Source organism: Perkinsus marinus (genome assembly GCF_000006405.1).
Source record: "Perkinsus marinus ATCC 50983 genomic scaffold scf_1104296962102, whole genome shotgun sequence".
NCBI lineage: Eukaryota > Perkinsozoa > Perkinsida > Perkinsidae > Perkinsus > Perkinsus marinus.
Genome location: NW_003205565.1, coordinates 87807 through 105406, shown reverse-complemented (window position 1 = coordinate 105406; position 17600 = coordinate 87807). Strand labels below are relative to the sequence as shown.

Genomic DNA, 17600 nt, shown 5'->3' with positions numbered 1-17600 from the left:
TATTAAATGACATTGATACGCTCAATCTCAGTTTCACAACCGTAAACTTGTCTACTCGTTGTTAATATTCCTAGAAAATGAATATAAGAATAGCGGTTGATGTGACAATGTATTCATCCTCCAGTTGTTTGAAATCATAATGGCTTCCGTTCTACCGTTATCCGAGGAACAGCTGCTGACTCTCCGCAACGATATCCTGCCTTATAAGGAGTACACTGAGTACAGCCCTATGCCCGCCTCTGGAGTTGAAGTGTCTTATTGTTCGGTAAGATCCTGTTGTGAGCCCCGTTGAAATCATGCGGATGCTGTTAGATCTGCGGACTCCCGCAGGACTTTTGCGAGTTCGGACCGAGCTGGGATAAATGCCGCTCGAGTGCAGTAGCAGCATACCCTCAGCTGTACCCACAATATCAAGGCGAAGGTGACGAGAAGGATGCTGATCAACACCAAGGAGATGCCAATAGTAGAATTGTCGATGATTCGAAGTAATACTGGACAATTTGCCGACACTCGCTGGCCTCCTTGAGCAAATATGTTGTTCTTTTCACGTCGGTCGCTCACTGTTTACAAGGCAGTTCATCGTGGTACTTGTTTGTCAGGAACGTCGATGGTGATATCTCTTCGTTGGTCACCATTCGAAAGCTCATCCGTAGTAAACGTAAGATAATTACCAGTGTGAGTGGACTCGAAAGCTACGGTGTCGATATTCAACAAGCATGTAAACTCTTTGCGAAGAAGTTCGCGTGTGGCTGTGGCGTGGTGAAGTCTACCGGTAGTAGTGAAGCTATCGAGATACAAGGTGACGTCGAGGAAGATCTGTTCGATTACATTCTCGATACATGGGGCGATAAGATTCCTGACGATGCTATCACTTTTGGCAACGAGTCTACCAAGAAGGGCCGGAGCCGGAAGGGTGGTAATCGTGGTCGCAAGGGTGCCACTATGAAGAGGTCTGGCGCCGCTCTAGCCGACTAAGGGTGATATTGTCGCCCACTACGATGGCGGCCGTAGCAGGTCTGGTCGACGGAGGTGACTGTTGACTTCCGTACCCATTTTCTTCTAGCTCCCACCTGTAGTGGGTGTGATGATATCATTTCCAAATTTACTATGGTGTTATGTTCATATAGTATTGGACCTCTCATCGTAAGCGCATAGAGAAGAATGCGAGTTATGTGGATGGGGTCTATTAGGAAGTATGTATACAACTTTTCCAAGGGTGATCCCAGATAGCTTGGGATTACTATAACTACTGTATTATAATAGTAGTATCCACTATTATGCTACCACAGAGGGATCGCTCTAGTTCCAAGGATGCGGTTTCGATAGGGATGGTTCTATGGGGACTAAATCGAGATTCGTCGAGAATTCCAAAAATACAGCATGCTAGCCGTACAGCAGATACCTGGTAGAAGTGTCGCTACCTCAGTGCCTGTAGCATCAGAGTAACTGCCCACTTACTCTACTACTAGAGCAGATGAATCACGAGCCTACCAACCCCAACTCCTGAGTAACAAACAAAACCCGGCATCTACTTAATCTGCAACCACTGTCGAGTGACCAGACAGCAACAGAATCGAAAGGCAGTAAGTAATATATACAGTGAAATTGTACATCAAGGTGGAGTCCATACCACTCCTCCTTCACATCCCAGCCATATGTATCACCAGTGTTATGTTACACTTAGTTGAGCTCGTTGCGGCCTCATGTCGAATGACCCAACGATGAATTCTCAGTCTGACGTGACCAGTCGGTAAAACCTTCATTTTCCAGGTTCCAAACAGCGCCTCTTCGCTGGGGAGTCATCACCCACAGGTAAACCCCGTTTGTGACAGACCGTACTATTGTCAGTGTCGGCATCAGCATCTTCTCCAACAGATGGTGGGGTGAGCTCCCGTTCCTCAGTGCTGACCTCGCTCAATCCACCGGTATCCTCTCGAGGCGTGCCCTCTTGAAAATGAATCTGCAATCCTGGATAGTTAACATGAAGCCAATTGCCGTTCACTTTGACAAGCATGGCCTGCTCGTTCACCGACTGTATCTGCAGTCCCGCTTTACCGTCAACGGTAGCCGTCACAAAGCCCGTGGACCCCTCGTTCACCCCTTCAGGACTCGACCCGCATTGCCGCAATCGCCTCTGCTGTTGCTGCTCTTTCTTTTGATGCCGCACAACTCTGTCCACTCTCTCCAACTTCGCTCGGAGCTCCTGGATGCTCGGCCGTTGATCCAGATGATCTTGAAGATTCAACTCCATCAGCTTGGCTCCAGTGCAAAGCGTCACTCGCCCTCGAATGTGCCGCTCGGGCAGGGTCATATCTCGCTTATGGACGAAGCCATGTTTCTCATACCAGCTGATAGCATTCTCACTGGCGTAGGTGATCACATAGTGAACCCCGCTAGAAGCCAATAGTGCAAGCCAGCGCTTGAGCAACCATGAACCAAGACCCTGGCGCTGCCGTGTGAAGTCTACGCTGAAGAAATGAAGCTCACTGAAGCCGAGCTGAAGATCCAAGTGATGACAGAGAGCTGCTAGCGCTTGGTCAGGCTCGTCCAGGGTGATGAGTGCGTGCATCCGGCTCCGTGCTGATCGACACATTCGGGGTATATACCCTCGATCAAACTCAGGCAAGGTTCTGCCGAAGACTGCAAGACATGACTCCACCAAAGCCGGCGTCATCATGCACTCACTCCGTTCCTTGTCACCACTCGGAAGAGTCTCTACAGCCCCCATAGAAGCAAAGTCAGATAGCGGCGACTCAGCAATGGACTCTGGAGGAGGTTCAGTCATACTGCCGACAATCCGAAGCCTCGACCGATCCAAAACACCGTGTTTTCGTATCCGCTTATGGTGGAACAGGACGTCGATCGTTTCATCGTATAGACCCTTAGTGTCGCCCATGTACCGCACCGTCAACAGCGTGCCTCGCACCTCGTACACCGAGGCTTCAAACACTCCTCGCATATCTCCACCGAAGCGCTCATCGTGGAGTATTTTCACCAAATCTCCAACTCGGTAAGTGGTGCTCAACTTCTCATTCTCCTCGACAACAGACGAATGCAGGTTCCGTGCCACTGCCAACGCCGTGCTACTCACGGAGTGAGCATGAGCACAACATGCGGAATCGACTTTCCGAACTACATTCTCTTCCTGATTGGTCGTAGTACTCCCCGTCGGCTCCATCTTTATATTCTCGCTCTCACCGGAGTGCTCTGCTACCCAAGTCGGCCTAAGCGTATTAGCCGCTCCTGCCACCGAGTACGGCGGTCCAGTGCTTGGTCGGATGGTCGCATGGGAGTTCCATAACCGCTCTTGCTGACTAGCTCGGATCAACGCCGCTTGCGCTCGCGTATATACCGGCGGAGAGGACTTCCCATTCGGTAGCGGGATGCTCACCGCGCCACTACCGTCAGAAGTCTCGTTACCGATCGAACCAGAAGTCGAGTTTTCAGACGTTGTGGTGGAATTCACCTCAGCTACCTTCCCCCCCTCAGCGACGACCTTCCCCGTCGCCCGACTCTGCTTCTCTACTATCTGTGCCGCCAACAATACGGCATTGCGAAACTGCTCCTGGTTGTATTGATGCCCAGGTAGGAGATAGTACTTCGCCATTGCCGCCGCATTCACAGAGACCTTGTTCGTAGAGTTCATACCAACTTTCGCCTTATCACCCGAGGGAGCTCCACTCCCTAATGTCGACCTATTGTTGCTTGAGCGCTCATCCATACCATCATTCTCCGACTTCACCGCTTCGCTGCTCTGAGGAGTCCCTAATCCTTCCGGCTTCATTACACCGTGTTGCTCACTACCATTATCCTTCTGCGTGGCTGGATGGGTATTCACCCGTGTAGAAGGCGGTGATGCCTGTGACATGGATCTAGCTTCCTCCCTGAGAAAAGTCGTCGAGGAAACAAAGATACTTCCGAGAGAAACCGTCATACAGAGCACAGGATACCCAGCTACAAACACGATGCAGTTCGTTATTAGAGACAACATACTCTATGCGGCTTCCGTCCCTGGACGGACTCTCCAATGACCCCAGGTGCTCTAAAGTCTGTTGCTTGCCCGTTCAAGCTCAGAAAGCAGGAAGTAGTAGTATTCCATTATCGATTCGCCGTAGCTGCACTACGACTACAGAGGACAGTTCCGAAAGACCCATTCCCCAGCAGCCGATGGGCAGCATGAGAGAGAAAGGCCGTGGTGAAGAACATGAAACTACGATGCACCACCCGAGCTAATCGCTCCTGATACTCACAAGCCTCGCCCCAAACTCAAATAGGGTATTCAGGATTGAAAGATGTCATCCAACGTAAACTATACTCGCAGCCGACATTCCCCTCGGTCTTAGAACTTAATCTTCTTATGCTTTTTCCTCTGCCTCTTCTCAGCCTGCCCGGGCGCAGTCTGCGGCGTAGACAGAGTCGGAGTAGGCGCCATCGATGAGGATCCTTCTGTAGTCTGAGCAAATTCAACACAATATTATTCTTGGCACTTCTATAACAGCCGAGCATCCTAATACCTTGTAGCCAGCTGCTGCCATTGCTGCTTTCTCTCTGTCCTCGTAAGACATCAATTGCTTCCTAATGAAGTCCGCGGACAGAGTTTGATCGTCCGCTTCCATCTCGCTCGGATTGATAGCCATGGTTGTGCCACCACCTGGTGTAGCGGTACCACCTACCACAACAAGGCACTGTTCACACATGACGAACAAAGCTAGCGTTCCATAATGCCTTACTACCCAGTGGAGTGGTGGCTGCGGCGACGTTGTACACATGCGAGCTTGGGAACAGCGCTGAGGCTTGGGTAGGAATATTCTTCTGGGGAAGAACCTGAAATACAGAGCGCTGAGAAACTGCAGCACACCGCAGACATAGAAGGATACACTTGCCGTTGTCAAACCCAACGATAGTTCTTCTCGAAGTCTGGTTACCTTATAAAGCTGATGGGTAGGAGTAGCAGTAGCGCTCGCCACGGACTGGATTCCTCCACGGATATCCACTTGGCCGGGGGTGCCGATACCAGAAGTGATAGAAGTGATACCACCGACGGACGTGACACCAGAGGTGTCCAGATTGACCAACGGCGTCTGCGTTCCGAGAGGCGTCTCCAAACCACCACGGAGAATCGGCGTCTGAGTACCGCCTCCTGAAGAACAAACAATAGCAATCAAGCTACACATATCATCACAGTCAAGGGAATAGAACTATAGCCAATATGAGAGTTCCACGAGTGTGAACGACCGAGCTACTCAGAATTGCAGCAGCAGCGACAAGGAGAGCAACGATCCCGAGCCAGACAGAACATAAGCCCAACGCGAACCTTCTTTCCTGGTAGGTCTGCCGCTTTCCTCCTCGTCTACATCCATAACCTCCTCGTCCTCAGATTCGTCAGAGCCAGCATCGGATGCTTCAGACAGGAACTCGCCCCAAAGATAATCCTTTTCATCTGACGAAGAAACTTGATTTACAATGGTACACATCTATCACTCATCGTTGAAAGTTGCCAGCAAAAAAGTTTTTTTCGGTCGAAAATATTTTTTCAAGTGAGGAGGTGGCAAATACTTCTAATAGAGAAACTCACAGTTCCTCTCATGATCAATCGTCAGGAGAGTGTCGGAGCTGTGAGACTACCGACATGAGTCAGATGAGCTTGAACAACGCGAATTCTCCTAAACATTACCATGACCAGGATCCACTTCAGTGTCTCCTTTGATCCTATCCGTTTCAATATTCCAGTTACCGTAGAGTGGATTGCCGTATTCATCAACAGGCGGACGTCCCCAACCTGACAGGAAAGCACTGGCAAAAAGATAGGATCTTCCCGCGCAAGTTCGATAGTTGCTGACACGCTCGTACTCGAGAGCATGCATAGCACATCTAAACGCTGATATTTCGAGATTGCATAAAACAACTAACAGGGGTTGAAAATTCTCAGAGACTTCGACTATTCCACTACTCCATGACGCATATCTTCATGTAACCTTCCCTCACCTCCTGGATGATAGCCCCAGTCTCCCCCAGCGGGTATAGGAGCATTCAAACCAGGGACTCTAAGGCCTGGATAACTCGGTGGTGGTCCATAACGCTGCATATTGAATAACCATGGCGGCGGACCACCCTCCTGAATTAGAAGGAAACTTCGCCACGAGCACGCCAGAACTAGAATCAAATGCCTACCTCCATTCCGAGTGCCTCCCTCAAAGGCTCCGATACCTTGCCGGGTTTCTTATTGATCATCCGAGATTCATACTCACGTCCTTCGTAATACCTGTCCATAACGTTAGCAAGCAAACACAGATGCGTTTCGGTACTCTACTTACATATCTCCGTGTTTGGTGAGATAAGGGCAAGGCGTGGCGTATCTGATTATCACAAAGTCCGTACTATTGACACCATCGTGTTCTGCTGGAGGAAAGAGAGGGTAGCAAATCAATGAGTGTGGTAACGTGACTCAATCACGGAAAGTGTATGACAAATCTAAGAATTCAATTCAACTCCTAACATCTTGAGAACAGCTGCTCCCATTGAAAGTTTTAAAAGTCCAAATCCGATTCGGAGTTTCGAACTCGACCACGCCCTTCTCGAGCGCCCCCCCCCCCTTCTTCCCACGGGACACTACTTGAAGAAAGCATCGTGCAACACGTTGTAATCAATGTCCAACTTGCCAACTTTGGGACGAATCTTCTCTCGTGACTTCGATTTCAGCGTCTTCTCTTCTTCGGCCTCCAGAATTGATTGTCGGATCTACACAAGAGATAGTCCCCTCCCGACGCTCGTGTGACTGATAGCCTCGTACTACCTTAGCAATACCAGTTTGCTCGATGTAAGGCGGCAATTTATATCGTGGCTTCTCGCTTCCCCTCTTGCACGCCATGTAGCGTCGCTTGCTGTTCCAATGCCTGAATGACCATGTTGCCGTAAACACGGCGCATCGGGACTCACCTGGGCACCGGTACAGTGTTGCGAGTACTCTTGATATGTACCAAAAAGAACGGGTCACTACCCGAGTTATCCCACGACTCAACCACCTAAAAGAAGAGAGTTCATTCATGGTAAAAGTGATCGAGTTTACATCTGGTCTAGTGACTAATTCCTTGAGCTTAACCAAAGGGATCCTGGAGGCATCGCGGATCTGCTTGCTGGTCCAGTGAGGCTGACCATTCTTATCGACATGACCGTATCCCAAGCTGTCCATCCGTCGACCCTGGGAAAGCCAATAATTATAACGAGAACACTGGGTACTACCTCCTCTTGGAATTTCTGCAAGGCGGTCAGACCCCCGTCTTTTTGCTCGTCTTCATTAGACTCCTCTTCCTCGTCTTCACCCACAGTGGGCTGCAACTTCTCGTACCTAGGATAAGCCGTTAGCACCTACCAAGCCGAGTCCACATGCAGTACGCAGCCTTGAACTCCTCAGGTAGAGTATGAACAGTATACTCAATATCAACCTGGTCCTCATCAATTGTATCAGATGGAGTCATCTTGTCTTTCTCCTTATTTTTGTCCTCGACAGCTTTTTCCTGAGTGTACGAGTCGTCAAGATGCGGTACATCAAGCCTCATTTCCGTGAGCTCCTTGGTCCTATCCCCAACCCAATTATCAGTCTAGATACTCTCGACGACGAAAGATCGGCGAAACCTCTCCAAAAACTTGATTTCCACAGAGTGTTCTCCCTAGTTCCACATGAAAATGGGAAAATTCAATGCAGCATTTCGTCCGATATAACCTCTCTTCTTCTTTTTCGAGCATCCTTTCTCTTAAGAGCTCTCTTCACTCGAGCACGCTCCTCCCGCTGCGCTGCAGTGAGTGCCACCATTGAAGAGATGAGGTACTACACTGATGAGAAAATTATAAGTTCCTTGTTTCCGTCAAGTATGCAAAAATTAATCAAATCGATCATACGGGCGAGCGCTAAATTTGCGAGATTTAAGTTTTGAATCCAGCTTGCTCTTTCGCACATTCGAGCGGAATTTGAACTAAAGAGAAGTTGTTTTTATGGATAAGAACGGCCGATGGGATCAGAAGGACCAGTGGACACGGGTGACCGTCGGCAGTTGGTCGTGATGTGCCGACGTGTTTTAGTTGTGACAATTAGACTTCACAGGGTTGGCAATGATACCCGCTTCGTTGGGGGTTCCATCTGTATGCACCTCAAACCCTTTACTTGGAAGTGACGGCTTCACGAAAAGTGTTCACGCATTTGAACCACAACTCATCGATCGTTCGCGGAAAGATATCTTTTCGAAATTTCCTAGCGACAATTGTGTTGGCCGGGACGAAGTATCATCTGTCCTTCTTTGGTCATATCGGGAGCTCTGGCTAGGGTGTTGCGGTCTAGGTGGTTTACGTGGTTCGTCAGAGAGCGTAGGTCTTTCCTCATACCGCAATGGATCGCATTGATGTTTTCAGTGTTCCTTTTGCACCTTGTAAAATGGCAGCAACCAACCCGGTTGGTGATGGTGCTTCCATGGACTCCTCATCAACAGCGCAGAGTGGCGTTCTCACTCTTAGGAATATTGCTAGCGGCGCAGCTCTCGCTGTCGTCAGTGGTGCTCTTGCCTATAGTATAGCTCTCAAGAGAGGTAATTCTGCGGACTCTACAGCGCACCGAGAGGCCAAGCTCGGCCCACCTGTACCGCGGCAGTCGCATGAAGATCCTGAGGTCCTAAAGGCCTTGGCAGCTACACGAACGAGCCACATGAAAGCTTACGATGGTGCTACTGCTGCTTCCTATGTGGCATATCATTTGTCCGACTCCGTCTTCATCTACCCCATCACTCCCTCCACTCCTCTCGGCGAGAATTGCGATCAGTGGTCCGCGGCTGGTGAGATTAATGCTTACGGTCAAGTTACTGTAGTAAAGCAGATGCAGAGTGAAGCGGGTGTTGCAGGCGCTTTGCATGGCTCTTTGGCAGCAGGTGGTCTGTCCTCCACCTTCACTGCCTCCCAGGGTCTTCTCTTGATGATACCCAACATGTACAAGATCGCTGGTGAGCTCCTTCCTTGTGTATTTCATGTGCCGGCAAGAGCGATAGCTGGCCAGGCTCTCTCCATCTTTGGCGACCATTCCGATATCATGGCTGTTCGCCAGACCGGTTGGGCTATCCTCTGTGCTAGTACCGTGCAGGAGTGCATGGACATGTCGTTAGCGGCTCACATTGCTACGCTCAAGTCTAGGGTTCCGTTCGTTCACTTTTTTGACGGATTCCGTACTTCCCATGAAATTCAGAAGATCAACGACATGACTACTGAGCAAATGGAGTTGGTCGCGAAGATAATGACTAAGGAGATTGATGCTCACAGGGAGCGGGCGCTCAACCCCAACCACCCAACGGTGCGAGGCACTGCTCAGTCGCCTGACATTTACTTCCAGAATGTCGAAGCGGCTAATCCTTACTACAACGCTGTTCCAGAGCACGTCCTGAACTCTCTCGAGATGGTGGAAGCTGTTACTGGTCGCCATTACGATCTCTTCGACTATGAGGGAGATCCAGAGGCTACACACGTGTTCGTGATCATGGGAGCTGGTGGTTGTACTGTGTCGGAAACTATAGCTTACCTGAAGACCCACGAGCCTCGGTATAAGCTGGGTTTGCTTCGTGTAAGGCTACTGAGACCTTGGTCTGTCTCTCACTTCCTAGCGGCTCTTCCCGCTACTGTTAAACGCATTTGCGTATTTGACCATTGTAAAGAATCTGGGGCTATCGGCGAGCCTCTGTATGTCGACGTCTGTGCAAGCATTCAGAAGTCCAAGAGGTCCGATATTCTCGTAAGCGCGCTGAATGACCGTGTTCCGGACTCGGACTTTCTGCCGTTCTTTTTCAGGTCATTGGTGGTCGTTTCGGTCTCGCCTCCAAGAATTTTTCACCCGGCCAGGTTTATGCCGCTGTTCAGAACCTCGTTGATACGAAGGTTCCGAAGTCTCCCTTCACCGTTGGCATCGACGATGATGTCACTAACTTGTCTCTAGCTGTTCCTTATGAAATTGATGTGGCTAACCCCGCCACTACCCAGTGTATGTTCTGGGGTTTTGGTTCTGATGGTACTGTAGGAGCCAATAAGAATGCTATCAAGATCATAGCTGATAACACTGATCTCTACGCACAGGGTTTCTTTCTGTATGATGCTTTGAAGTCTGGTGGTGTTACGTTGTCTCACTTGAGGTTCGGTCCTCTGCCGATCGACTCACCCTACGAGATCACGAGTGGTTGCGAGTATGTGGCGGTTCACAAGAAGGAGTATGTTAACACCTTTGATGCCTCGTTAATCTTGGGCGCCAGCAAGTGTGGAAGTATTATCGTCCTCAATGCTCCTTGGTTGACTCTGGACGATATGGAGGCTAATTTGCCACCAAAGTTCAAGCGTCTAGTGGCTGACAAGCGGCTGAAGTTATATGTCATCGATGCCAACAAGGTTGCTAAAGAGTCCGGCATGGGTCGCTTGATCAACAACATCATGCAAGCTGTGTTCTTCCGTCTTTCTGGTGCTCTTCCGTATGAGCAGGCGATGCCGCTCTTTGAGCATGCCATAGAGAAGACCTACAAGAACAAGGGTGCTGACGTTGTGAGGAAGAACCTGTTGGCTGTCAGTAACGCCATCGACAATCTTAACGAGATTGATGTTCCTTACACCAAGTGGGCTAAGTGTGAAATGAAGGATCACGAAGTCCTCCGTACTGGTGAGGAACCATCCTTCGTCCGCAGCGTGCTGGATAAGATCCATATGAGACTCGGTGATAGTTTGTCGGTCTCGGCATTCGCCCCTGGGGGAGTTGTGCCACTCGGTATGACCCAATGGGCGAAGCGGGGCGTGGCTCAGGCGATCCCCGTCGTTGATGTGGATAAGTGCACCCAGTGCAATAAATGCTCGGCTATCTGTCCTCATGGTGTCATCAGACCGTTCTTGGCATCCCCTCAGGAGCTTGCATCAGAGAAGACTCCTTTGACGTTTGTCACCAAGCCGGCCACTGGTGGTAACGAAGCGTCTGGGTTAGCCTTCCGCATTCAGGCATCCCCCCTAGACTGTACTGGATGTGAAGTCTGCGTGAACGCCTGCCCTGACAACGCTTTGACTATGAAGCCTCTACCTGATGCCATTGCGGAAGGTCATAAGGACAACTGGGACTTCGCGATGACTCTGGAGAATCGAGGAGATCGTTTCGATGCTCATACGTTGAGGGGGTCGCAGTTCCAACAACCTCTATTGGAGTTCTCTGGGGCCTGTGCAGGGTGTGGGGAGACCCCGTACGCCAAGCTATTGACCCAGATGTTCGGCAAGCGCATGCTCATTGCTAATGCTACTGGCTGCAGCTCTATATGGGGAGCAACTGCTGGGTGGGTCCCGTACACTGTCGACAAAAAGACTGGCAAGGGACCGGCTTGGGGCAACTCTCTGTTCGAGGACAACGCCGAGTACGGCATGGGTATAGCGGTGGCTCAGCAGCATAGGCGAGAGCAGTTGAGACTCAGGGTGCAGGAAGCATTAACTGATGAGAGCATTGTCAAGGGAGAGCTGAGGTTGGTTATGAACCAGTGGTATGAGAACTTCGACGATGCTGAGGCATCGTCTCGATTCGGTGAGAGGGTCGTGGAGCTACTGAACCGCGCCGCTGAAGAGAAGCCACTTCCTGAGTGTCTCGATGCATGCCGGCGACTATCTGATATGTTTGTCAAGAGCTCTGTATGGATTATGGGTGGTGATGGTTGGGCTAACGATATCGGATACGGGGGAATTGACCACGTCCTGGCACTCAATGAGAATGTTAACATAGTTGTGATGGATACTGAGGTCTACTCGAACACTGGTGGGCAAGGGTCGAAGGCAACGCCTATGGGAGCTGTGGCGAAGTTCATGCGGAATGGTAGGGACTTGCAGAAAAAGGATATCGGGCATTTGGCTATGTCATACCCGAACGTCTATGTTGCTTCGTGTTCGATGGGTGCCAACTACTCCCAGACTGTTAGGGCTTTCCACGAAGCTGAGAAGCATGTGGGTCCGTCGTTGGTTCTATGTTACTCTCCTTGCATCGAGCATCGCATCAAGGGCGGCATGACTCATATGTCACAGGATCAGAAGGCTGCTGCGGAGTCTGGTTACTATCCTTTGTACCGCTACGACCCTACTCTGATCGAGCAGGGTAAGAATCCCTTCCAGCTCGACTGCAAGAATATCAAGCCCGAGGCCTTGGACCCCTTCCTGAGGAATCAAAACCGCTACGAGCAGTTGGTGAGGCGTATGCCTGAGCATGCCGCAGAGCTCCAACGAGGTCTCAAGAAGTACATCACGGAACGCCATCAGCAGCTATTAGCAGCATCTGCGGAAGTTGTTCATGCCGCGGATGATCTTAGTGCTGGTCTCGGCGCTGGAGTGCGGGTATATTATGCTTCGGATACTGGTACAACTGAGCAACTGGCTAAGAGACTCTCTGGTATTCTGAAGCGCCGTGGTGTCGTAGTCAAGGCTTGTGCGAGCATGGACGAGCTCAATCTCGCAGACTCGGCTGACAGTGACGATCTTCTGGTTCTTATGACTTCGACTTGTGGTGATGGTGATATGCCTTCTGCGGCGACTGCTCTTTGGGAGGATATGCTGCAAATGGATGGTTCCCAGAAGCTTGCAGGTCGCTTCTGCGTGTTCGGCCTCGGGGATAGCTCTTACGATAAATTTTGTGCAGCTGCGGTGAAACTTGAAGCAAGGGTGGCTGAACTCGGCATGAGCTCCGTCATTCCGTTGGCGAAGGGAGATGATCGTGCCGAAGATGGATGGGCTACTGCCTTCGATGAATGGCTGCCGAAGTTGTGTGAAGAGGTTGGTGCGAAGCCTGAAGACGAGGAGGAACCTGAGGCGCTCTTCGAGGTTACGTCCTTACCTGTCACTGCTGCTGACAAGAGCCTTCCCTACCAGCGCATTGTGCCTCCAGGATCTCAGGCCGTACCGGTTCTAGAGAACAGACGCTTGACTCCGGAATCGTATGAGAGGGATATCCGTCACATCGCTCTGGACATCTCGGCTGCTGATTTGCCCTTCCGTCTCGGTGATGCCATTACCCTTTACCCGAAGAACTTGGAGTCGGACGTCGACCTACTGTTCAACGAAATCGTCACTCATCTCGATCGCAACGAGATCCTCTCTGTTAAGTGTCTGTCCGATGACGTTCCTGCCAGGCTCAGGTCGGCTTTTAAGTCACGAATTCCTATGAAGCAAATCTTCGTAGAGTTGTTGGATATCTTCGGCAAGCCTACTAGGAGTTTCTATCGCCAGCTGGCTCGTATTAGCAAGAGCGATGAGGAGGTTCAGGTTCTCAACTCTATCGCGAACTCGGACGATAGTTTCAAGGAACTATTGGGCAGGAGTGTGTCCTATGCGGATGTGCTTCGCAGATTCCCGAAGTCAACTGAGTCGATGACACTGGTTAACTTCCTTGAGATCATCCCTTTGTTGAAGCCTCGACTTTACTCTATAGCCAACAGCTCTTTCTACACTCCGAACAAGGTCGAGCTGACTGTTGTTATCAACCGGTGGCAGAATTCCGAGGGTGATCTCAAGACGGGCACATGTACACGCTACCTAGGGTTCAGCAACGACAAGACCATGTGCGTTTCCGTTGCTAGTGGTACATTTACTTTCCCTGAGGACGAACGTACACCGATGGTCATGGCAGGGCTTGGTACTGGTATCGCTCCTATGCGAGCCTTCGTCCAGGATCGCATGTACAAGAAGCAGGTCCTTGGGATCGAAACTGGCCCGATGGTGGTATTCTATGGCTGCCGTCACGAGAAGGAAGAATTCCTCTATCGCGAGGAATGGAAGAAGTTTGAGGAAGCTGGTGTGCTAACAAAGATGGTCAATGCGTTCTCGCATGATCAAGATCATATGATATTCGTGCAGCACAAGATTGCTGAGAATCCCGAGCTTATCTACAAGTACATGTGCGAGCAAGAGGGGTACTTCTACTTCTGTGGCCCTGCCATTGCAGTCGCTGATGTCGAGTCTGCCGTGAAAGGTGCTGTAGAGGAGGTCGGTAAGAAGTCGAAGGATTCGGTCGAGAAATGGTTTGACGAGGATATCAAGGCTAAGAAACGCTACTCTACTGAAGCTTATTAAATACTGTACTTTCGCGGAATGTTGTAAATAATGTTCGTGTTCCTTTGCATCGTTTCTCTATCCGTGGTATTGTGCTCAAGTGTTACCATGTTTTGGATTCGGGCCGTTTTCAGGCGGAATCAACTCGAATTCTTCAGCACGAATACGAGTATCTCCTTGCGTAAATAGTTGTAGAATATTACGAGATGCTGTGGTGGTAAGTGACCATAGTAAATTGATCATTTCAACTGTCAAGCCCATGAGACTTTGCAAGTTACCAAGCATGTAGCATGTGGTATGTCATGATCTCGAATAGTAGCTCAACGGTTTGTGAACGACCTCATTTCTATCGTGCGCATATCTGCACCAGGACTGGAGCAACCTCGCACGGAATTCGGAACATAGTGTTGAGGAGCACGATAAACGAATTTCATCAGGTATGATCTATCATCACTGACGCGGGTTGTACTAAACTACGACTGCCATAGTCGTTACATTTGTAACGACGCGAGGACGTATCGCATAATTCACCTGGGGTGAACATTTCAAGTCTACCAATCCCATCGAACATAACGAACATCGCGCGTACTCAGACACATGAAGAATACGACTATTACAACCGCATCATAAATCATTCTATGAGGCTGATGACCGTTGTGTAGACTAACGGAATAATCCCTTACAATCATGACTGCACTACAACACAACAAAATAACATTTCTCTGCCCTCCGGTCTCCCATATCAATAGAAACAACAGGGAAGTGATATCGCACAATGCAACGACACAAACCAGCTGTTCCCACCGTTGGTGCCGTTCAACCTCTCCTCCGAAGGAAAGCAATTTAGGCAGCGACGGCGTACTTCCTCATGGGGAAGTTGGCCTTGCGGGTCTGCTCCTTAGCGGTCTTCTTGTTGTACTGGGCAGGGGTAAGAGCACGACGCTTAGCACGGGTGAGCTTGGAGCGGAGATCCAAGGGCACGTACTTCTTACCAGCGAAGGAAGCGCGAGCCTGAACACACCAAGATTGGACCGAGCGAACTTCACAATGCGAAACGTCAATCGCAACCGCGTGACCCCGCACTTACAGCATCCTTCCTGGCCTGGTTGTAGACAGTCAAGGTACGGGCGATGTTCTTACGAACAGTCTGAGAACGATCACATGAGACACTATCTAGATAGCTTCTATAAAGATCGAGAAACGGACGTAACCACGATATTTCTTGTAAATCCAAGAATTAGTACCCTGATCTCAGCAACCTTGCCGGCAGTGCTGGAAAGAGCCTTGGAGACCCTCAAAGAGACGAGCTTCTGCTTGAGCTCGTCGAGATCAGTGAGAAGCTCCTTCTCGGACTTGCTTCGGATTTGATAAGCCTTTACCTTCATTGCTAGGGGAGAAGTGGGTAGAAGCAGGGACGCGAGAAGGTCGATACCGCCTGCGCTCAAAAGCTACAGATAATCGATCATTATGGCGAGCGCTATCTCGCACGACCAATCACTCCGCTGTCGAGTCATCGGTCCTAACGGGATAATTCTAGGGTTCGTTTTATGACCGGATTCGACCGCATGACAAAGCTCGATATCAGCGAGCTCGATACGGACCAATCTATGCAAAAGGGTGGTCAAGAGGTAAGGGATAACGTATTCGTGGGAAGCCGCGAAAACTTGTGCAGGACATCTTTGACGGCCCCCTGAAGGAGCGAAGATGTACTGACGAGCTGATGTACATTCTATTTTCAGCGTATCTAGCTCTGTGAGGGTCGCATATACTCGGGTTCGGACGAGCTGTGACGGCTCAGCTGTCCCGGTCTAGGTTCGTTGTAGTACTTGGGTCCGCGATAAAGGGAAATGGTGGCCGGAACAGACTAGCTGCCGGACGAGATTGGCAGGTCGAGCTTCGGGGATTTCGGGGTAAAGGACTGACGAAAACACGAGTCTTCGAACTGAATAGATCATACTGGGTGTGAGCGGGATTGGTCCAGGCGAGCGGAGACAGTTGTGGAAATTATGGTGATGATTTACTGAATGACCACACACGTGATCAGCGACCTTGCCACGCTTCCTTCGGGATCCACTGAAAGCGATTCTATACCAGAGATCTACGGGATACTTTGTACCTATTTGTATGAAGTTATGCTCCCAGGAGGATACAATACTCGATCGTAATAAGCGTCTCTCAAGACATTACCCTATGTTAGGGTCCCTAACCGTCGTGGCTAGGTGATTACTTCGGGGAATGGCCGACAACTCGACCGGTCCATCATTCCGGTTTCGGGTTTCTTAAAAGAACTTCTTCTCTGGAGGATGGAAGTCGTGAACCTGTCCAGTACTGGTAGGCCTGCAGTTCTAGCGTTAGGCACATCGATTCTATGTGCGTTCGCACCTGGCATGTTGCATCCGCTCTCTACTTCATTCTAACATAAATGAGTCTGGCACCATCTGGATGGACACTCATGTATTTCAGGCAGAAATTGTCAGCGAAGAACACGTCCACGATGAAAGCATTCTCAGAGATTCCTGCGCGGATGATTCTGAGTACTGCGTCCCTCTTCCAGGAGTAGAAGTGACATCAGAGGTGAAGAAACGTGTAGGTTGGCTAAGTTAAACTATCTAGAAAAGATGAACGTCATGGTATCGTATACCTGAAAAAAGATTTCCGAATGTCAATAGATTTCCACGGCCGAGAATTGAACTCGGGTCTCCTGCGTGACAGGCAGGAATACTAACCTCTATACTACCGCGGAATTGATGCTAACTGTCGTATTCACAGTTGTATCGGGAGATGTTCTCAACTATCTCCAACCTCCACATCAATCCGACTTGTTCGTAAGGTTCCCAGAATGCAAGCCATCGATATCGCTTAGTCCCGGAGAAGTTCACGGACGCTCTCGGTAATGTTATATACCTGTTTTGCAGTCTTTGTGAGCATGCTGCAGTAGGCAAAGGATTTCTCCATCTTCGTCAGGTAGTGGCTCAGATGACGTTGTTGGGGATATAGTCACGGCACATTCAGCTATCATCATTACTGCTGCTTGCTCGCTCTCCATTGGCTTGGAATGGCGCACATACTGTTATGCGTAGAGATTCATATATCCCTCGACCGGGAATCTCAGATATATCCGGCTCTCCTCTTATGTTCGTTGGCGTCGTAGTCTGGTTGTCTATCATATCTTTCTTCTCGACACAGGAGGAGGAGGAGCTCCTGTGAGTCCGTGGAAACATCCCAGTGAAGGTTTCAATGGACTAGATCTCGATCACTATTACATTGATCTCGACAGAAGTTGAGACTTACATCATCCCTTGGCTGCGATCACAGAGTCACTCATCGGTCTCAAACAGTAGCGGAAAAGTATGCAGTTTCACCTGTCAAGCCGTAGTTGTCGCAACACTCCCGGAACCGAAGAGTCACCGTTCGATTAGCCTTTGATCCACCGCGCTTTCGGCCCTGAATAGTCATCGAACAGAAGCGAGGAATGCAAAGAGAGTGAATGACAGTACTTCAGAAAACAGCAACGCGGCAGACGC

The 17600-nt window shown here is 50.0% G+C and overlaps 5 protein-coding genes and 1 non-coding gene across 6 annotated transcripts; 2 read left to right on the top strand and 4 right to left on the bottom strand.

The window, feature by feature from the left end:
- Nucleotides 1-139: 139 nt before the first annotated feature.
- On the top strand, nt 140-975 carry Pmar_PMAR017279 (protein translation initiation factor SUI1, putative; the record flags this gene model as incomplete). The annotated part of the gene is made up of 3 exons (XM_002772003.1): nt 140-265; nt 313-485; nt 600-975. The coding sequence occupies 3 exons, from the start codon at nt 140-142 to the stop codon at nt 973-975; spliced, it is 675 nt and encodes a 224-aa protein (XP_002772049.1).
- A 587-nt stretch (nt 976-1562) lies between these two features.
- On the bottom strand, nt 1563-3903 carry Pmar_PMAR017278 (hypothetical protein). Its single transcript, XM_002772002.1, has one exon. The coding sequence runs from the start codon at nt 3866-3868 to the stop codon at nt 1760-1762; it is 2109 nt and encodes a 702-aa protein (XP_002772048.1). The 5' UTR covers nt 3869-3903; the 3' UTR covers nt 1563-1759.
- A 436-nt stretch (nt 3904-4339) lies between these two features.
- Nucleotides 4340-7556, bottom strand: Pmar_PMAR017277 (conserved hypothetical protein; the record flags this gene model as incomplete). Its single annotated transcript, XM_002772001.1, has 15 exons — nt 4340-4453; nt 4515-4669; nt 4731-4839; nt 4926-5140; nt 5315-5440; nt 5681-5779; nt 5986-6115; nt 6172-6262; nt 6315-6356; nt 6614-6738; nt 6794-6893; nt 6937-7022; nt 7067-7198; nt 7240-7345; nt 7393-7556. The coding sequence occupies 15 exons, from the start codon at nt 7554-7556 to the stop codon at nt 4340-4342; spliced, it is 1794 nt and encodes a 597-aa protein (XP_002772047.1).
- An 869-nt stretch (nt 7557-8425) lies between these two features.
- Pmar_PMAR017276 (pyruvate dehydrogenase, putative) lies at nt 8426-14097 on the top strand (the record flags this gene model as incomplete). Its single annotated transcript, XM_002772000.1, has 2 exons — nt 8426-9763; nt 9820-14097. 2 exons carry the CDS (start codon nt 8426-8428, stop codon nt 14095-14097), a joined length of 5616 nt encoding a protein of 1871 aa, XP_002772046.1.
- An 822-nt stretch (nt 14098-14919) lies between these two features.
- Nucleotides 14920-15461, bottom strand: Pmar_PMAR017275 (ribosomal protein L35, putative; the record flags this gene model as incomplete). The annotated part of the gene is made up of 3 exons (XM_002771999.1): nt 14920-15087; nt 15164-15223; nt 15321-15461. The coding sequence occupies 3 exons, from the start codon at nt 15459-15461 to the stop codon at nt 14920-14922; spliced, it is 369 nt and encodes a 122-aa protein (XP_002772045.1).
- Nucleotides 15462-16747: 1286 nt separating this feature from the next.
- Pmar_PMAR017274 lies at nt 16748-16819 on the bottom strand. The gene has a single exon. It is a non-coding gene; the product is annotated as a tRNA-Asp (tRNA).
- Nucleotides 16820-17600: the final 781 nt, after the last annotated feature.